This window comes from Nematolebias whitei, chromosome 1 (genome assembly GCF_014905685.2).
Source record: "Nematolebias whitei isolate Nwh7 chromosome 1, NemWhi1, whole genome shotgun sequence".
Taxonomy (NCBI): domain Eukaryota; kingdom Metazoa; phylum Chordata; class Actinopteri; order Cyprinodontiformes; family Rivulidae; genus Nematolebias; species Nematolebias whitei.
In genome coordinates, this window is record NC_056498.1 from 58,969,438 (window position 1) to 58,991,288 (window position 21,851).

The 21,851-nt window shown below is 38.9% G+C and overlaps 1 protein-coding gene across 4 annotated transcripts in view; it reads right to left on the reverse strand.

Moving 5' to 3' along the window:
- The window catches only part of cep170aa (centrosomal protein 170Aa), a 43,418-nt gene that overhangs the window by 10,176 nt on the left and 11,391 nt on the right, over positions 1-21,851 (reverse strand). For 2 of the 4 annotated variants that reach the window (XM_037679533.1, XM_037679525.1), the window contains exons 4-12: positions 20,283-20,372; positions 18,764-18,842; positions 18,471-18,529; positions 18,135-18,363; positions 16,622-16,762; positions 7,729-7,908; positions 7,232-7,537; positions 1,919-2,272; positions 1,386-1,675 (exon numbers count right to left, since the gene is read on the reverse strand). In XM_037679533.1, coding sequence (XP_037535461.1) covers positions 1,386-1,675; positions 1,919-2,272; positions 7,232-7,537; positions 7,729-7,908; positions 16,622-16,762; positions 18,135-18,363; positions 18,471-18,529; positions 18,764-18,842; positions 20,283-20,372 — 1,728 coding nt within the window. Of the gene's footprint in view, positions 1-1,385; positions 1,676-1,918; positions 2,276-7,231; positions 7,538-7,728; positions 7,909-16,621; positions 16,763-18,134; positions 18,364-18,470; positions 18,530-18,763; positions 18,843-20,282; positions 20,373-21,851 lie in introns of all 4 variants that reach the window. The other 2 variants (XM_037679517.1, XM_037679510.1) reach the window with 1 other exon arrangement.

Consider the following 21,851-nt stretch of genomic DNA (forward strand, 5'->3'; position numbering starts at 1 on the left):
AGTCCTGCACCTTTGTGACCTCTGCTCCTTGTAGCCTCACTGTTCCACCAGCCTCCTTCTCATTTACACACACGTACTCTGTCTTAATATGGTGGACTTTCATTCCTCTTCTTTCAAGTGCAAACCTTCACCTCTCCAATTTCTTTTCCAGCTGTTCCCTGTTCTCACAACAGATCACAATGTCATCTGCAAACATCATAGTCCATGGGGATTATTGCCTGACCTCATATGTTAGTCAGTCCATACCAGAGCACACAAGAAGGGGCTCAGAGCCGATCCTTGATGCAATCCCACCTCCACCTTGAAGCTATCTGTCACCCCTACAGCACATCTCACCACTGTCCTGCTGTCCTCATACATGTCCTGTACCAGTCTAACATACTTTTCTGCCACTCCAGATTTCCTCATGCAATACCACACATTCTCTCTTGGCACTCTGTCATATGCTTTTTCTAAATCCACAAATACACAATGGAGTTCTTTCTGACACTCTCTGTACTTCTCCATCAGCATTCTCAAAGCAAAGATGGCATCTGTGGTGCTCTTTCTTGGCATGAAACCATACTGCTGCTCACAGATAGTCACCTCTTGTTGAAGCCTTGCTTCCACAACTCTCTCCCAGATCTTCATCGTGTGGCTCATCAACTTAATTCCCCTGTAGTTGCTACAACTCTGTACATTACCCTTGTTCTTAAAAATGGGCACCAGCACACTTCTTCTCCATTTCTGAAGCATTTTCTCACCCTCATACATACTATTGAATATTTGAGTCAAAAACCTCACTGCCATCTCTCCAAGACATTTCCAAACCTCCACTGGTATGTCATCAGGTCCTACTGCCTTCCCCCACGGGAACGAAAATATACTGACTCCCGTATAGCTCAGCCGATTTCACGTTATGTTCCAGCTGTTCAGAGCATTGATTTTTCAATTCTCGTGTGCACTTGGTGCTACAATGAGTACTGAACATGCCAGTGATGATGCTGTGACATCCGAGGCAATGACCACTGAGCTACTACAGCTCCATAAGAAAATGCATTTGCAGTGGTAAGGTCCACCATGAGAGAAACATAATATGTTATTTTTTCATCCAATAACAAATAATGGTAATTAAGAAGATTATCAGAGAACAAACACATTTAGCAAAACAAAGCAAAAAAGAAAACTGCCCTTTCAACAAACTATTGCTGTTTTTTATTAATAAATTCAAAATTAACTGTTGTCTTTGTAGCTGAACATAAAGAGAAAATATCTCTCTGAATTTGATGATGCTGGTGCAAAATAACATTTTATTAGGATTCCTACTAAATTTTTACAAGAGAAATCAGGGAATTCAAAATGCTTTTTTTCCATCACATTTTTTGGCAAACATCGATCGTATCTACCTTGTCAATCATGCGCCTGGCTTCCTCTTCTTCTGGATTTTTGTTCTCCAGTTCAATGGTGTAAGTTCCCTTATCACTGTGGTTGTCCTCTGCCTCCTCCCCAGTGGTTCCTGCAGTTCTATCAACGACTGAAGCATCCTCACTGGGAGTTGTGGGGCTTCCAGTCGCCATCCTGGTGCTGCCGGAGCTCCGACCGATACTTTGGTCCTCTGATCGCTGCTTGAGGAGCACGCGGGCAGCTGTTGGGGCACCTGCAGCCACTGTAGCTGATATAGGAGCTGGAACCTTACCTAGAAAATAAACACACAATGAAGAAATTAGGCTATAAAAAATGCAAACACATTTTATTTAAGTATTAAGTTAAAGAGACAAATTCTTGTTATAACTGCATTTTGAGTGTTTATGTTAAAACCATAAGGGATTCTGTCATTAAAGTGACTTTGCTTTGACTGTAATTTGTTATGATAAAAAAAAAAAAAATTCACAACTGGAAAGTGTGTGAAGTTTCTATGGACACAATAGTTTATATTTACCTGAGTCTGAGGCCAGAGCTGCAGAGGTAGAAATACTAAACACCTTAGGGTGAGAGGGAGGCTGAGGACATAGTCCCTCCCCACCGGCTACTCCACCAAGCAGTGGGGCAGTCTGGGAAAACGAATATGACCGACGCTTGCGAGGGTTTTCCTCGTCGTAGAACTCGATCATGAAAGCCGTACGGGTGCCAGTAGTTCTAGACCCGCTCGCAGATGTGTTCGGCCCTCCAACTCCTCCACCCACGTGGTTGTGTGCTGTCTTTAGGCGTTCCTCAAGGGCTTGTCGGCGAGTGGCAAAACGCAGACCCAGCCCGTTCTCAGAATCACTCTGGGTGCCATCCTCATGTTTGCTGCCTACTGAAAAATAAAGACAACTTAGTTAAATTTCATTAAAATAAACAAAAGTATATATATAGATGGATGGATGGATGGATGGATAGATGGATAGATAGATAGATAGATAGATAGATGGATAGATGGATAGATGGATAGATGGATAGATGGATAGATGGATAGATAGATAGATAGATAGATAGATAGATAGATAGATAGATAGATAGATAGATAGATAGATAGATAGATAGATAGATAGATAGATAGATAGATAGATAGATAGATAGATAGATAGATTTGAGATTAATGACTGTAATCCTGATAGATAGATAGATAGATAGATAGATAGATAGATAGATAGATAGATAGATAGATAGATAGATAGATAGATAGATAGATAGATAGATAGATAGATAGATAGATAGATAGATAGATAGATAGATAGATAGATAGATAGATACATAGATAGATAGATAGATAGATAGATAGATACAGACAGACAGACAGACAGACAGATAAGATAGATTGATAGATTTGAGATTAATGACTGTAATCCTGACATGACATTGTGCAGTTCACTATCAAATCAATCTGTTTGCCATCAACTGGAGCCTGTTTATAATCTACCTACAACCTGTAGAAAATTAAGTTAGCTAAGATCCTTAAATTCATACATACACAACTCCATAGCAACAGAAATGTATACTCTGTACTGATTCCATACAGCACTACATTAAAAGGACGGCTGTTTAGATGTATATTGTATTTAAGCTATTAGTAAAAAATAAGAAAACGAAAGCTTTGCATCAAACAGTGGCCCTCATTTACATGGACAGACATCTTTTGTGAATACTACAAAAAGAAATACATGTCTGCAAACCCATCCATCCATGATCTTTAACCCGCTTCTTCCATTTTTGAGTCACGGGAGTCTCTGGTGCCCAGGTCCGGCAATCACTGTGCGAGGGGTGGGGTACACCCTGGACAGGTCGCAAGTCCATCACAGGGACACACAGAGACAAACAAGACAAACAAACATTCACTCTCACTCACACCTATAGGGACAATTTAGAGTCACCAATCAGCCTAACATGCATGTTTTTGGTCTGTGGGAGAAAACCGGAGTACGCGGAGATAACCCACGCATGCACAGAGAGAACATGCAAACTCCACCCAGAAAGGCCCCCGGACCAGGATTTGAACCAGGGACCTTCTCGCTGAGAGGCAGCAGATCTACCAGTTGTGCCACCGTGCTGCTTGTCTGCAAACCCTCACTGCTAAATCAATAACCAACTTTCAACGTTGAACTCTAACCTCACAACATTTGATTTACCTACCACATTTATTGTGGTCTCACATTTTCATTTGTCTGGGTTGATTCAGCAAGTCTGTAACTAAAAACAGTGTGCCGCCACACTAAACCAACCATGCCACCGACACAACTGCTGGCCCAGTCGACTACACTGGTTGTGAATTAAGAGAGGGGGAGGGGACGAGGAAGACATGGAAGGGGATTCAGTGCTGGATGTGTGTGTGGTGGGTGGAGGGGTTAGGAATGGGGGAGGAGAGGAGGGGAGGCGAGAGGAAAATAAAGGAATAGAAAAAATAGGGGTGCCTGAAAAGGGAAGGAGGTTGGGGGATGTGATAAGAATAAGATTGGATGGGAGAGAACGACTAGATTAAGTGGAAAAAAAACAGATAATAATGAAATCTCAAAATTGAATATATTGCTACATAAGTTGACATAAGTCTCAAACAACCAATCAAGTCCAACTTGGCAAGTGAATATTTAACAGACGTTGTATTGTTTATATAAAAAGGTGGAACCAGCTTTCACTTCCCAGTCCTTCCCCTCTAAGCAGGAAGCACTGAACCTGCTCCATTCACAAGTCAGATCAGCAATAAAAACACAGAGCTAAAACATGTTTGAAATCTTTACTAAAATAAACCAAACAAAAAGTGATCATTTATTTTTCTTGAAAACACAAGATCTTTCAAACTGGACAGATATTTTAACTTTTTACTTCTGAAACGAAGCTCTGTATTGTAAACTGGAGCATTTTATCTGATTTATCTGATGTTTGTCATAATGAAGATTAGGGAAATTCCTATAAAAGTTTAGATAATTTAGCTTACAATAAGAAATTCTATGGAAGAAAAAAGTTATGAAACATAAGTGAATGCACACCACAGCTTGCTTTGAATAAGTTAATGTGAAACATGTTCCTGTTGCCATTTTTATATCTTTGGGTGCATTGATAAGTCTACAATAATAAATCTAGTGTCACATTTCAGCACAATATCTAATAAAAATCATGTTAAAGAATAGGGTATTCCCTTACTTGAGAAAAATGTTGGCATTTGGCAGCATGAGTTATTTTACTACTTTTTTAATTCACTCTTGCAACAGTAACCTACATGAGCATAACAAAGGTTATATAAACTCTGTGGCTCATTTGTTATATTCCTTTATCCAACTTTTCTGTCTTTAATCATAGCTTGGCATGTAAGAAAGGATACACTTCAAACAGAAGAGGGAGCTAAAGAAATGACCACACAAAGCAGCATTGTGTTAACGAAGGTAGATCAGATCAGCAGATAAGCAGAGAAGCAGGTCTTTCATTCTGTGTGTCCACGACAAAGAACTAGCTCTTAGCAGGGCCAGAGGACAACAGAGGTTTCTGTGAGACCAGTGCACTGTACCGGTCGCTCCAACATGACTCACAGTGGAGCAGTCTGCACACACACACACACAACTGAACAAATGAAACAAGCATGCACGTCCTTTGCACAAACACACACAAGCAAACATGTAGTCTCTAAGACACACAGAACAGTAGTGTATTTAAGCAATTAATGCAGAGCAACACAGACATACAGTTGAACGTTGACCATTGTGCGTCTACTAAGAGTTTTCTATGACTGCAAAGCCAACACATTAATCAATCGCAAAAACATCAAAACCAGCAACTAATCGCATTGGCAAAATAAAATTGCAACTTTAATTTTACTCCAAACATTTCGTCTGATATCATTACTGGTCACATTTATCAGAAAATGCACCAAAAATGTTAAAATGTTACATTAATGCTCACACTGCAGTTTCTACTTCAAAGAAAATCACATAAAGATGTAACCTGTACACCATCTAATACAAAAAAGACTTACCTTCATATTTACCAATCAAAAGCTTCAGCTCAGATGCCTCTATAAATCTCTGTGACTCTTCTTGCCAGCACCTCTACGACACGCCCAAAGCACATTTCCATTCACACATGCTGCACTGCTTGTCTGCAGTCTGTCAGCGCTGAGCATGTTTCAAACAAAGCAGGCAAAAACTGCAGCTTTCAGCCACACAAACACACCATCAGAATGTGCTGCAGCCACTTCAACACACAGACAGATGTTTGCAGCTCAGATCTCCTCTGTGTAAATGAAAGTCTGCATCGCCGTTTCTATAACAACTTTCCACCAAAGCCTGCTCTCCCTCAGCTTCACCGCCTCCCTTTCTGCTTTCACTGCAGCCCAAACCTTCCCTTTCTCTCTTTTACTTGCTTTTTTCACTCACCTTTGCTGATTTTGCTGATAATACTGCTGTCAGTGCTTTTTCCAGCTTCTCCCTCTCACCCATTTCAACTCACCTGTTTTTTTCACACCTCACATGTCCAAAGCCAGTGTCAGTAGCTGGCCATCCAGCTGTCAACTTGCCTTTTATCCACCTATCTCTCTGTGCTCCCTGTCTCCATCTTCATTTCAGTGATCTACCTTTTCTCTCTCCCTTCATCTTATTCTTGGTTTTCCCTTGGTTACCCAGCTGTAAAAATCCAGTCAGTAAATCAGTTAAGAGCACAGTCACCCAGTAGGTCGCCTGTCAGCCAGATGACATATTAGTGTTACTAACTCCATTTAATAAATTAGGTTTTCTGTTTTTTTTTCCATTCCTCTTCACAGGATTTCATTTTCATCAACACACAACTCACTTTTGTCTCCCTCCTCAGGGCTATTAGACAAAAGCAGGCCAGAAATGGCACTGTCTTTAGTGTCACTTCTAAGGCTTAAGCAGGACCCAACTGTGGTTCGGTCTGGACCAGGGAGCAGGGCCAGACAAGACTAGCCCTTGTAAGGGGTGTTGCGAAGTTCATAGGTCAGGTTTACAGTTAGAGACTGGGAGGATGGATGCTTAAGAACATTAGCAGCTCAACAACTCATTATTACTTCTGATAATAACACTTTAAAAAAACATTTAAAAAGAGACATGGTTTTGCTCTGAATCTGGGCAGAAGATTATGTACAAACACTGATTAACACTGATTTAATAAAGAGACATGGAAGCAAAATGAAGCTAGTTACTGAACACAGTGATTGAGCTCGGTAAACTGTTAAAAACAAAAGAGACAAATTGTCAATAGTAATGTAAAAATAGTAAAATCTAACATCTTAAACACTTACACTGAACGTCAAAGACAAGAATTTTAGCCTGAGTTCAAATCCCAGGCTATAAACACATGCTGGCTCTAGCATAGCTCCTGCTTGCACTGGCCCAATAAAAGCTTTTGACTCTGCTCTGCCTGCAGCTTGCAAAACCCTTGAATAGCATCAAACTTGAACTTATTTGAGCAGAACATACAAGAACAGTTTGACCCAAACTCACAAAAAAACGCTACCAGCAGAAAACTACAGTTAAGTGCTCGTAGGTAAAAAGGCAAAACAAATGTACAGAGTATGGACATTTCCATATTTATCAAATCTAACTGAAGTACCAACAGCAATAAAATTCCCAGGGATACCCATGATAAACAAAAGCAAATCAGCCCAAAAGTCAACTCAGAAACTAGCGACTATTATGGTTAAAGACCTGATAACAGTTGGCAACATTTTAAAAGAGAGAAAATTAAGTTTGTTGTGAGTGAACCAGACAACACTAACAAAAAAAATCCACATATTGTACATTCATAAGTTAACAAAAAGACCAAACTTCACCTTTGAGTCTTTTGAGATGGACCGGCACGTCACTCTTGATGCTCTTGCTGTCGTCTTCTGTTGACTCGCTGCGCATCAACGTGGGGTCATTATGAGCCAGCCAATCAGCCACCTTGCTCTCAGACGCCATCATAGCAGCTTGTAGCGTGCTCAGGTCCTTACTTCCTGCACTTCCACTTCCTGCTCCGCTCTTCTTGGAGCGAGACCTGTGGTGATCTGCTGTGAACTTTGACACGTGGTCTTTGATGGTGACTTTCCCTGGAGAGGTGTTGTCAAACTCTATGGTGAATGAGGCGTGACCTTGAGCTGTGTGAAAAATGAGTATTGTGTCACATTAACAGGACTCGTAACATGGTTCTAATATTACTACTATAAAAAGTCCTAAATAACAGTCCCTTTGTCTTCAGTTCATTTAAAGAAACACTACACACATAATTAAACAGTCACCGATTAAATACAAAAATCAGACAAAAATAAATAAATAAATGTTATATTACATGCAGCAATGTGGCTGTGAGAAGGTCCATCTTCGGTGTCCTTGGTGGGAATTTCATGGATGCCATTACTTGCCATGTGACCTTCCTTGGTAGGAACATCATAATAACTGGAATCATGAGCAGTTGATGCATGAAGGCCACCTTCTTTAGCTTTCTCTCCTCGACGGGCTTCTTTGCTCTCTGAGTTTGGGAAACAACAGCAAAAACTCAATAAAGGAATATATATTAAAATTTTTGGTTGGTCAAAGGCTAATTTAGGCTTCAGAACATTAAATAAGAAACACATTGCAAATACAGTATGTATTATGACATAATGCAAAACAATTTCCTTCAGAAAATGACAGTACTGTTAACAAGTCATGAAAATATTTGTGTTGACCCCTCAAGAATCCTGTGATGTTCTTTGTTTAAGCCCTGACTGGTCAAAGCTGCTTTGTCGGCTTAATCGGTGGTAGTTTAACAGCTAATCTGTTTTACATCTAATAGCTGCAATGTCAAACGTCTTATCAAACATTGAGTAAGAAAAAAAGGTTGTAAGCTCAATAATCCAAGTAGATAACAATAAAAAAGGTTAAATTGTGTCATCTGGACCAATTTCTAAAAGTGAGAAACGTTTCGTCCACCATTCAGAGGACATCTTCAGTCTATGGCCTGCCAAACAACCACTTTGGCCTTGGGTGTCCTCGGGCTGTTTCTGTGAGTAGCAAGGTGGCCACCCGGCCTAAAACATTTAATCGTCGTACAAGATGATTGATTGTTTTGGGTAGGTGTGTATCGCACGTGTTGAAAACCTACTTTTGAGATTCCAACAGGAGGTTGGCTTGAAACACAGCAGTGAAGGCTATCTATGGGACAGATCTGGTTGGCAGGATGTAGATTGAGGAAGTCCTCTGGATGGGGGACGGAACGTTTATCACTTAAAGAAACTGGTCCAGATGACATGATTTAACCTTTTTATTGAATAATAAAGGAAAACGGTAAAACCAATATATTTTTCAGTTTTGCATATTTTCACTTGTCACTTAAACAAAAATCTTTAAAATGTTCTTTTTTGTCCTGACCATTTGGAATATTTTTCCCCCATTTATTTATAAACAACCAGATCCTGAGGGATCTGATCAGGATAAATAATAGTTGCACAAAAACAAAGGTGCCATCTGCTTCATCTTGGGGATAAAATATGGGAACATATGGCAATCAGCAAATAAAATCAATCTGTGCAGAAACTCCTGTGCAGAATGTAATCATTTAAAAAAAGGTGGATTTCTTGTGAAATTTTTATAATTACAATTTGACAGTTCTTAAGGATTTAAGAAACAAAGTAGGATTTTTGCAAGAAGTGAATGTTTGAATTAAAGACCTTACTTCACTACCTTCAAGTCAGCTTAAGGAACTACAGTATCTGACATAATCAGCAGTTGCTGGAAAAGCTGTTGATGTTAACATCTGTGATTTTTGTGTTTTTATTTAGTTTTTCTGTGATTCTAGTGTTTCAGCTTCCCCGGTGTTTTCCCCATCATGTAGTTCAGTTCTTACCCCTCTCACTCTCACCTGTTCCTCATTGTCTTCTTCAGGTGAGTGTCAATGTCTGTCATTAGTGTGTTTTTTTATACAGTGTCTTTTATCACTCCCTTGTTCGTGCATTGTGCCAATCAGTTGTTCAAATTTTTACTTTGGGTTTTTCTGCATTTGCACTTGTACTTTTTGCTGCCTCGTCAGCTTTTTATTTTTAATTGAATAAATCAGTTTCTTTACTTTTCCTTTGAGTCCATCTAGAGTTTTTGGTTCTGCACTTTGGGTTCTGCTCTGTCCTCGCCAAACACAATAAGCAACTTGAAGATTATAACATGGACGAAACTCAGAGGAAAAAAAAACAGTTACTGTACATGAATGATTCTTATGATTTTACAGACAATATACAACAAAAACAAAACAAAATGGAGATATCAGTTTTTATAGACCAGTGCTTTTAAGGTCCTTACTTCAAACTGTGATAGAAATAAAATAACTGTGCTGCATTCATTTTAGCAATGATGCTCTAGTTTTGCCTTGTTTTATCAAATCCTTCTCTTTTACAAAAGATCACCATCACCCTAAGCCTTAGGCTTAAATATAACATTTCCACAATCACGGGTAAACATATACCGGTAAACAATCTTTGCGATAGCAAAATAATACTTGTTAGGATTGCTGACATCATAAAGCAGCTTTAGTTGTGTTATCACACTTGTACTTCTATCTCACTCTAGAAACTCAGAAAGCTTCAGAGGTTCCTGTGTGAAACTTTTTAAACAAAGATCGCCATCACACTATCACAATTAACTCCACCTCTTAACACTGAACTAAATTAAGCTTCCTCTTTCACACATGTAATAAAAGTGTCAACGTATCAGCGTCAACACAAATCACCAGACTTATGGGAAAAAAAACATCCAACCGTCCATCTATCCTCTTTACCTGCTTTTTTTGTGCAGGCTTTTTTGTGCATAGAGGACGGGCCTCATGTTTACATGGCCACATAGACAAAAAAGACAGACAACTACTCACGCTCTCACACTAATGAACATTTACAGTTGTGAGGGAAATACCATGCTAGCGAATTTTGAAAAATTAGTTTAAAGCCAATATTTTACAGGTCAAACAGCGTAAACTAGAGATGATTATGTTGAAGACCTTTTTTATTGGCTTATCAACCACTTTATTAAAAAAACAAAACTATACCATAATACCAAGTGAATCGTTTTCAAATTATTGATATGCTAAAATACACGTGTTCTATAACTTTACAAAAAGCACCTGCTGTAAAGGTGTGACAGAAGCAAATGAACTTAAAACAGTGGCTACTCAATTCACCTCCTTAAGAGCTAAAGAGAGTTAAATGATTACCGTAGATCTCAAAAGAGCAAAAAGCAGTTAAGGCACACGCAAAGTAAGCAGATGTCAGACTAATACTGTACAAAGACGACACAAATTGAAAGCTCTTTACCAGCTACATTATACAAAGTACATGGATTTGAGAGTAATACTTGCCAGAGTATTAGCCAACAGTTGCTGCTGTGTACAGAGTGGTCTGTTTGGAAGCTGTGTGTGATGTTTGTGTATGTGTGTTGGGAGAAAATGGGGAGCTAGTGCAATGGCGTAACTTAATCGAGTTTAGTGACAATACATGTGGGGGTGGTGCAAACACAGCCTTTTTATTGAGAAATATAAAGGAACACACACCAAACTTAAGTGATTAATGTTCATGTCTGAGTGAAAACCCCCACAGAAATAGAATTGCTTCATTTTCTCTACTTCCCCATGACTTATATCAACTGTGAACTTTGCAGATATTGAGAAATTTTTCACACTGTTTTTCAAAACACGCACACTGATAAGAGCTCTTTTTAATACTGAAGTTTGTGCCAAGTACACCAATTACACTGCACCACTCCTGGCACATGCTGCTTCACAAAACAAATCTAACATTACATAATTCAACAGTGACTTCTAAAATGTAATCCTGCAAAAGAGCAAAATGCCTTTTACTGTACTTACCCTCTTCCATGACTGAAGTAGATAAACCCATTCGTCTGAATTTTAAGAAGGCTTTCTAGGGTTTCAAATCATCCTTGCATTCTTGCAGAGATTTACTTCAAAATTTCTAACAGCAATCCAAAAGAAAAACACTTTTGCAAAAATCAACAAAGTGAAACTCAATGTACAACCAGGCTATTTTAAACTGAACCATACAAGCTGGAAAAAGTCTGTTTTCATGCTGGTGAAGATGCTGCCGGACTACCCCTCCAGATGTGGAAAGAGATTTGAGGAGGCTTCAGTCTGCTGTCATGTTTGTGTTTATGATTAACCCCCCCTCCTTCCACCATTCCTACTGAACACAGTGCTCCATTAAACCAGCCTGGCACAGACTGATTTTGCTTCACTGAGCTGTTTTTCTATTGGTGTAGACTGTAATCCTGTTAACAAGGACCCCCCCTACCCCCAGTCCATCCAGTCTTGGGTCACCCAATATACACACAAACAATCACACTCTGCTCCTCTGGGGGAAAAAAAAACCTTTGCGTGCATTTGGATGTAAAATCTTGTAGGTTATCACTACATTTTTACAGAAAAAGAAAAACGTTTGGTCTTCAAATAATTAAAATATTATTTTACTCTCTGTGTAAACTACTTTAAATCCCCTAGTTGAACTAAATTCATCTACAGTACGAGTTATAAAATACAATATCCTTTTACTTTGTAATGTTTCCACGTGGTTTATTTTTTTTGCAGCCAAATGTCACATCGCATTTGACATTTTAAAAACCTATCCTTGTTTATCCTATTTATCTCATTGAACACTATAGCACCCATTATATCCACTGGGTGGCCCTGCTGTGCATAAATATCAGTCTAAAAACTTGTGGTGGAAAAACTGAAGTGACTTGGTGCTGCACAGCTCCTCAAATATCTCATAGAGTAAGAACAAATGTCCCAACGATCCTTTCACATAATTTCTAGAACCCAGCCCTAACAATTACATTTTAATATAAATAAATTTGTTAATAACATATGAAAATAGGTTTGACTGTTAGTTTGAGTTGTCAGTTTGTGAATGTGAACAACTCAGTTGCTAAGAGGGTGAAGTTCAAAGAGGGTGAAGCAGAACAGCTCAGAATCAAAGTTTCAGCCTGCCTCAGCAATGCCAAACCACCACCTTCCAACATCAGTAGAGAGGAGAGGGATGCACTCACCACTCTTAGCAAGGACAAAAACATCATCATTCTCCCAGCAGACAAAGGAAGGTGCACAGTGATTTTGAACCAGAAAGACTATCATGAGAAAGTTATGACACTCCTTAGTGACTTAACAACTTATGAACCTCTGAAAAGAGATCCAGGAAGTGGTTACAAAAAAAAGTTAATAAGATTGCCTGAAAAATTTGGAGCAGGACAAGGCTATTGACCGTTTTCTGTACCACAGACTGTACCCAGGGGAGGCCACACCTAGTCTGTATGGTTTACCTAAAATCCACAAACAAGGTGTACCTTTAAGACCTATTGTTAGCATGATTAACTCTGTCACTTACAATGTTTCCAAATATCTGGCGTCTGTACTCATCCCTTTAGTTGGCAGCTCAGAACACCACATACAGAACACCATGGACTTTGTGGATAAGGTGAGGGATGTCATCATGGAGACTGATGAAACAATGGTCTCTTTTGATGTCACATCACTCTTTACGTGCATTCCTGTTGATGATGCAGTAGAGGTGGTCAGTTTAAGATTAAAATCAGACACCACTCTGAGCAGCAGGACCACGCTTTCCACAGAACAACTGTGTCAACTCTTGAAACTGTGCCTGCAGTCAACCTACTTCACATATGGGGAGCAATATTATAGGCAGAAACATGGGTGTGCTATGGGGTCTCCAGTTTCTCCTATTGTTGCCAACCTGTACATGGAGGAGGTAGAAAAGAGAGCCTTGACGTCCTTTTCAGGGACACCACCAAGTCATTGGTTCAGGTATGTTGACGACACCTGGGTTAAAATTAAATCTCAGCAAGTCCAACATTTTACTGACCACATCAACTCTGTGGATAAATACATCAAGTTCACACGAGAAGATGTAAAAAATGGCAAGTTGGCTTTCTTGGACTGTGAGGTCTCAGTCTCTGATAGAGGACATTTGCAAACCGAGGTGTACCGCAAACCCACCCACACCGACCAGTATTTGCAGTTTGACTCCCATCACCCTTTGGAGCACAAGTTAGGAGTCATCAGGACTCTGTATCACAGAGCAGACAGCGTCCCCACTAGCTCAGGAGCCAGGCAGAAGGAGAAATCCTACAAAAAACAGGCTCTAGAGCAATGTGGATATCCTAACTGGGCCTTCCTGAAAGCAGAGAAGAAACCCAAACAAGACTCCAGTCAGCCATCAGGTGAAAAGGAGGAACCCAGACCCAGACAAGTGGTCATTCCGTATGTTGAGGGAGTATCAGAGAAACTGAGACGTTTATTTTCTAAACATAACGTCCCAGTGGCTTTTAAACCCCAAAATATGTTACGGCAAAGACTGGTTCATCCCAAAGATCCAGTCCCCCGGCACAAACAGAGTAATGTTGTGTATGCTGTTCAGTGTCAGGAGGGCTGTGATCAGTCTTACATCGGGGAAACTAAACAGCCACTGGCCAAAAGGATGGCCCAGCACAGAAGATCAACATCATCAGGCCAGGACTCTGCGGTCTACACTCATCTCCAGGCCACATCCTGGACAGAGAGGAACGATGGTTTGAGAGAGGAGTAAAGGAGGCCATCTTTGTGAAAAGAAACCGTCCATCATTAAACAGGGGTGGAGGCCTCCGGGTTCAACTGTCCCCCTCTTACAATGCTGTGATTGCTAGTATCACTCAGCCCTCTGTGAATAGTAAACAGCCATCAGTGTGCTAATGATCCATTGTTAGGCTGATGGTCCTTCTTGAGCATGTGATCAGCTGGTTTTGGTTGTCAGCAGCAAAACTGGTTGATCCACTCTGAAGAAGGTGCTATTTAAGAGACTGAGCTGAATACAGCACCTCAGACTGAAGAAGTCTCTTGGATGAGAGACGAAACGTTTCTACATTTATTTTATTATTTTTTTGCTTTGTTTTGTTTTTTTGAATGTCCAGAGGACCAGATTGAACTTTTTTGGATTTTTCTACCTGGATTATTGAGCAAGCATCAGGAAACTCAGTTGCTAATTTCTCATTTTGTACTTTAACTCTTGCCACTCATTTAATTTGTAATTTGCAAGCTACAGAGATATAATGCACATCAAAATGTTTGTTTACTAGGCAGGAATAATGGTGTGTAAATAACGAAGCTGTGGCTTTTATACTTTTTTGAGATAGTGCTGTCTGAAAACACCCATGCAGATCTGGATAACATTTTAGTACTAATTATTTGAATGGTGAGTAATGTTTTAGAAACCAATGTTCACAGGTTAAAAATAACAATCTGAGGTTATGAATAATCTCAAGGAAGTAATGCCAAGTGTTATGGAGAAATGTGAATTTTATTGACATCACTGTTCAAAAATGTTCAAGGAATTTCTCTTTACAGTGAATAACCATTGTTATATTTGACATAAATGAAATAACATTGGTTTTACAAGTATTAACTGATAAGTTAAATATTTGTTGAATAAATGAAGCTATTTTATCAAAATCTAATGTGTGACAATTTTGCATGAAAAAAAAAAAAAACTAAAACTTTGTTGCAGAAATGAAAGAAACCCTTTCATGTCCATAATACTGTAACTCTAAACAGGCACACCAGCCAGTTGACCTACATATCTGTTCCTGATTGTGTAATCTGAAAAATGAAACCTAAAACGTTTCTAAATGAAGAGGCAGAAACACAGTTGTACCTACAAATAATTATGCTAATGTATTTGTTAGTGTCAAAGTCAAAGGGATATAGTTGGTTTAGAGAATTACAGCATGTTTGAGTCCAGAAACAAGCAGATTAATCTCTGTGATTATTTGTCATTTTGAAATGCATTCTGCATCAGTCATTTATTCAACAGATTATTTCATGAGATTGGCCCAGAAAATGAGTGCAGATTACAACAAACCTCCGCGTGACTGCTGTAAAACATTGTGCTTTAGACATTTATTTTAAGACATGCAGTATAGATCTACAAATCAATGCATACAATGATTATCATGTACATGTGAGTTAAGTTGTGTGTATTATTGCTCTTTTTATAAAATAAAACAAAACCCAACAAAGATCAGATTGGAATTTGCATTGGCCTCATATAGGCTGAATCCTACTTAATCCTTACTTATCCTTGAGCATATATTTGGGAATTTGAAATGATTAACAAATCAAAAACTCTGAGATGTAGCCCACATGTATTTCCCAGCTGGAGTTCAGAGAAGTATTCCACTTCCAACCATCTTTACTTACATCCTGAATTCATACTTTTGTTTTCCTTACACCACAGAAGTATAAACTCGCCTGCTTTAGTTCAAGCAGATTCTCTTCAAAATATATGTAGTTCACTTAAATTAAAAGTCAAATACACGAGAAATACCCAAATAGTACATTATCCAGGGATTCATTTGATCAGACATTACAAAGGCTCTTAAGTAAAATAACTGATTTTGTGATGTTTCTTTTGTATGTTTTCTTTTCCCAGCCAGAAGTTGAAAACTGAGTTCCCATTAGTCGCCACATTAAGTATTATTAAACACAGAAACGTGTCATTACAAAAACAAAAAGCCCCCATTAACAGCAGTGAAATCCTGCTCACATAAACAGCAGGTCTTAATGTCAGCCTATATAGTCTTAATACGAAGGAATAAACTAATAAAGTTCAGGGATTACTGAGCCTATAACGTGGCCAAGGATAACATCATGATTTTGACTTGTCTGCCTCCAACCAGCTTATTTTTAAGTAACATCAGCTTTTATTTGTACTGCAGTGTTTTAATAACCAAACCCAATCCCACACTTGCACACTTGGTTTAGTAATATATTTTGTACAAAATCAGGAATCGGGACAAACTCTCTGCAGCTAAACTATCAAGGCATTTGAGAAAAAATATATTCTTACCTTGTGGTGTGTGCTAGCTGAGTACTGTAGGCACTCGTGTAAGATAATGTCATGCTTTAAGAGTTATTATTAGTAATTTTGCACCCATAATAATGTTTTAAACATACAGCATGGTATAGCAATCTAAAAAGAGAGCACATATTGCATAAAAAAAGGATGAAGGGCAGTTGGATGGATCACTACATCCTTTAAAACAGCTGCTAAAAACGGTGTTTTTCACTATCTGTACAATCAGATTTCTTTTTAGTAATGAAAAAAAGATTATGTTTGTGCAAAAGATGTCTGGAATCAACAATTTCATGCATGTCCTACCTGAAATGCAGCTGTCGTGTTTTTTGGATGAGGATGACTTGGTTTCCTGTTTGAAAGAGTTTTCATCATCTGCATCTTCATCACCCCACCAAGAGGGTTGGCCATACAGAGGGGTCCCACGAGGAAGTGCTGTAATGTCCCCTGGGGAAGATGCACACAAAGATGCATTATAACACTGTGCAGAAGATGCACAATTCAGTTTTGCTGTGGTTTGTTAAAACAAGTGTTAACTATAGACTTTACCAGGTAGCATTTTAGATGAACAGTTTATTAAATAACAATATAAATTTATCTATGCATTATTTCCTCTGGTCTATTTCACTAACCTACCAGTATTTACAGGATCATTTCAGTTGTTCCTAATTATCACAAGCAGTGTAAATGAAAGAGGAACTTTACGTTGGCCTCAATGTTCCAGTAAGCATGGAAGCTGACATGGGACAAACATCGTGTGTCCACTTATTTTCCAACCCAAGTAATGAAGGGAAAGGAAACCTAGCTGAGAAAGGAAAATGACAAGCATGAAAAGTCCTTTGAAGGATTTGAGTTAGCATTTAGTATATTATTGCACTGTGTAAAGAAAAGCCACATCTAGCCCTAATTTCTTTTTTTGCCTACTTGCCTCTTAAATACCTCTATACTGAGCTGTGAAAGTTAAATCATAGTCTTGAACGTAATTATCCACAATCAGGCCAAACTACAGGCAGGAAGTTGGACCCTCGTGCAGACTGTCTGCTTACCACAAGGTGTAATATCAACATGTGGCTTGGCATTACAGCAGTTACACAGCAGATTTACACATACGCCTGGCAGATGGGAGTACTATGCACATTGGTGTTCCAACACTTGTGAAAATGTAAGTGTGTAACTGGACATCTTGTAATTTTAGAAAATTTAAAATGTCTTACAGCTTTGCTTGATGCAGTCACTTTGACACGGTTACTGATTAATCTCTACAAAAAAAAAGCTCCATGCGGTCTTGTTTTAAGAACTGCAGATTAACAAGGGCTTTTGCTACTGCTCCTACCTAGCCAGAGATGTTTGTTATTAAGTGCACCCTCAGATCTAAACTGCTTTTATGGATAAATGAATGCTAGTGTGGTGGTTGAAGCTCTTGCCTAGTGACCATCCCACCCCCTTCTGGCCTGAGATAAAAGTCCTCTGTTTAATTTAAACATATTCAGTCCAAGATACGTGTTCCCTTCAAAATAAAACCGTTAGTACAACAAAATAAATACAACATGCCTCATGTGCCAAAATAAAAACCATTAATCGTCATGCTTTTGTGCTAGAATGAAATCTGTCATAATTTCATTCCCCCCCAGTCTTTTTTTTTTTTTTTTAGTTGAACTTCATTTCAGAATTTGACTTGAAGGTATTTTTCTATACTCTGACTTACAAAAAAAGAACCTACTTTTTATGGAAGCCCAATAAATTTGAAAAAAGACATAGATGAAGTGTATAGTCAATTCCCCCCATCCCCTTCTCCCCCATCCAATCGTCTGTGTCTCACCTCCTATCCTTTCCTCTGCTTTGTGAGACTCGGTAAGTTTAGCCGACTGTTCTTTAGAGGAAGTGACTCCATCCGTTAGTCTGCTCTCTCCAGACTTTGCGTTGCTGCTGCTGGGTGACTTTGGGCTTTTTGTTGGGGTCTTACTGGGAGATTTGCTTGTTTTGCCTGTAGAGGTTTCACCATTGGATGGCTTCTTGCTAAGCTGGAGTCCACTGGTAAACTTTTCATGCTGAAAGATGTAGGAAAAAATACTAATAAGTAGAAGAAATGCAAAGTGTATGTCAAAGCTGTATATTTAATTTGATCCATTAAAGGGTACAGGGTATTTGTTCTCACCTTGAGAGCCTCTTCAGGCACTGTAAGCTCCCCTCTCACCACCGTGAACAGATTGGTATGTAAGACAGTAAAGTTAAGGAAATACTAGGGACAATATCACAATACAGTATGTGTTTGAATGTGAACATAAATTAGATAACTTCAGGCTATAAAATGTGTTGTGGTTATTAGATACACAAAAAATATTGGCATATTGGTAGGGATTAATTTAGCTCTTCGGGGAGTAATAAATATAGTCAACCCACTGAAAATGTAAAATTCAAAGAGAAGAGATGAAAGAAGTGAAAGGATATCATATCCAAACCTCAGCTTGTCTTGCAACTTCAGAGTTATATACATCTGCTCCTGAATGCGAACATCATTTACAAAGGTCTGGAGAGGAAAACAAAAATGTAATTATATTCAGTGTAACAATTGCTTAAGCTAAACACAAACTTTAGGAGTGAAATCAAATAATCCTTGCACTATTTATAAATTTGCTAATTACCTTGCCAATTAATCTGTTGAGTTTTTGACTTTATTTAATTTTTGTGATTTTTTGTTTTTGTTTGTTTTTTTGTTGCAAGAATAAAAAAAATAAGCACAGAAATTAGCAATTGCTAATTAAATTATATGTAAATTAATTTTGGTGATCACAAGAGCCATTTTGGATTTTGGCTCATAAACTCTGCAAAGCTTTAGGAAATGGTGATAGTGAGTCACCAAGTTCCCAGAGTAAAGAATCTAAAGTTAGTCAAAAAGAAAGAATTAACAAAACATGTTTCTCTTTTTGTTTGAAGGTTTGGTTCCTGTTCTTCTTTCAAACTCACTCACTTGTTCTCTACAGATCAAGTTCTACTTTACTGTAAATACAATTCTACACATTTGCACTGCTGTTGTTGTAATAAAACATTCCTGTCTGCTCTCTAGTGAGATCAAATGTCAGCAGCGACTTAGCAGTGAAATGATTTCAGTTAGGGAGTGATTAGTAACACTGTCCAAACTTCTACATACCCACTGAGTCAGCGGGAGAAAACTTCCTCTAAATCCAGCCAAAGAAGCTGAACGGTTAATGACACAGTAGAAATTGACTCTGACTTCCTGTGTGAGGGCTGGAGAGGATGTGAGGGACGTTGTGCACATGTGTCTAATCTGGTGGGCTGTGACTGAGTACGAATCACTTCATATGACTAATGCCATGTGGCCATTGGAACAAAGTTTTAAAGAACTACGAAGTAAAAAGTAGGAAAACAATGGTTTTATAGTTTCTCACAGTTACAAAATAACCTTTAAAATTACATATCTATGTTTAAATTTGTGTTTGTGGTGTATGTTTTACTTACTAGTTTTATCAGTCATAACTCACTAGTTTCACCAGATTCAGAGTGTTCCCATAAATGCCCTTTAAAGAAAACATTTTAGTCTTTTTAAAGAGTCCAGTTTTTATTCTTGGGGTCTATGTTGTGCATTTCTCTTGTAACCGTCAGTCTGAAATGCCTCAGCCAGGAGTTTTAGTTTCTGTCTCTTTAAGGCTCTCAAAAGGCCGAGTCTGCTAAAATTGGTCAGCTGATCAAAAACTGGGCTGTGATTCTTTGTTGGAGGAATTCCCCTTCTAGCTAGTTGGCAAAAATTATGGATAAGTGTTTACTGGTGATGTTAAGTAAAGAAAAAAACAAAAAACAAATACGTTATTTCAACCCGGCTACTTTTCAGTCCTTTTTATTCAGTTTTTAGTTTGTTAAACATGTTCTTCTTTGATCAATTTCTCTTTCCTGTCCTTTTTTTGTTTTGTTTTGTTACCTCTCTCTGGGACTTTTCCACATTAATACTTACTCCATTCAGGCTTCCCAGGTCCTTGACTTTGTGTTCATCATTCCCTAACTCATAGTTGATGACTGCATGCTGCTTGTCGACGCTACGAGACTTGAAACAAAAACGTAAACAGACATGGAACATTAACTCAGGAGACGCAGTGAGGAACTTTACTTTGAAGGCTCATGTATAATCATTAGATGTCACTGCTGGACATTTTGCATTATAAAAATGGCTGTCCTTTTAATCTTAGCTGTGTTTTAACAAAAGTTCAAAACCTGTACACACAAACTCAAACACACACACACACACACACACACAACACACTGAAAGAGACAAAGGAAAGCAGAAGAAAAGAAAAAAAGACTGGAGGCACAGCATTGATTTTCTGCAGCTAGAGAACATGAGACCATCAGCTGTTTTGAGGATAAATGGTTTCCAGAACAAAACTGCAGTCTTATATTTTTGGTGTGAGCCTCAATCAGAAAAATATTGTTGAATTTCGTAAATATCTGAAAACATCAAGAAGAATGCAATGACACTGACTGATGAACATATCTTTGCAATCTTGGGATTAGTCTTCAAAAAGTCTGCTGTTTGGGCTAGTCAGTGTAAAACATTGAGGTTAGTCAATGCCCAATCTGGGAACTGAATCTTGTTTTGAGTCATTTATCCACAAATTAATTCCTTGTGGTTTAAAAAAAACATGCTGAAATAATATGACGTCAAGGATGAAGAAACAGAAGCAACTTGAAATGGCTTTCAATCAATCACATAACTTTAGATCAAATATGACAGAAACCAGCTGAGCTGCCTGTTTTACCCCAAGCTGTAGGAGACAGGTTTCATGCAATTACACAGATAAACTCCTGACAAACAAAACAGATGCAGAATGAAAGAAAGGCTGAAAACTGATGTACAGTACAAAGTGGCTCAGCATTTCTAAAAAGTCAAAGTGAGCCAACTAATGCCTCTTTTCCATTAGCACCTGTACAGCACGGTTCAACTTGGTTCTGCACGTTTCCCAGGCTTTTCCACTAGCAAGTATTCGTGGAACCAGCACCTTTTTCAGGACCAACTTTGCTCCAGTTCCAAGCGTTCCGTGCCGACTGAAAGCGTGACATCAGGACACTGTCGGTCACTGATTGGTCAGGAGGTGAAGTCACTGGTTGATTGAGAAACTTTCACAACAACCCAATCCACCATTTGCAATAACTCAAACTTGGAGGAGCGACTGGACCTATTTTTTAAAAATGTTAAAAACAATAATGACAACACCGTGGTCTAATGCTGAAGTATAGGCCTTTTTTGTGCTTGGTGGCCGACGACAAAATTCAGAGCGAGCTAGATGGAGCTACGCCAGCCTGCCCGGTCCTCTCCATCGGAGCCTCGGAGCCCCCTCAGGCCAGGCAGGGCATCACCTCTCCGGCTCCGAGCTCCGCCGGTCACCACGGAGTATCCTCCGAGTGCCAACCTGCAGGAGCGTGCGAGGCCGGGGTCCAGAGCCTGAGCACCCGCAGGCAGGGGCAGACCGGGACGGATTAAAAAGAATACAGATTATTAAAATGATCATATATATATATATATATA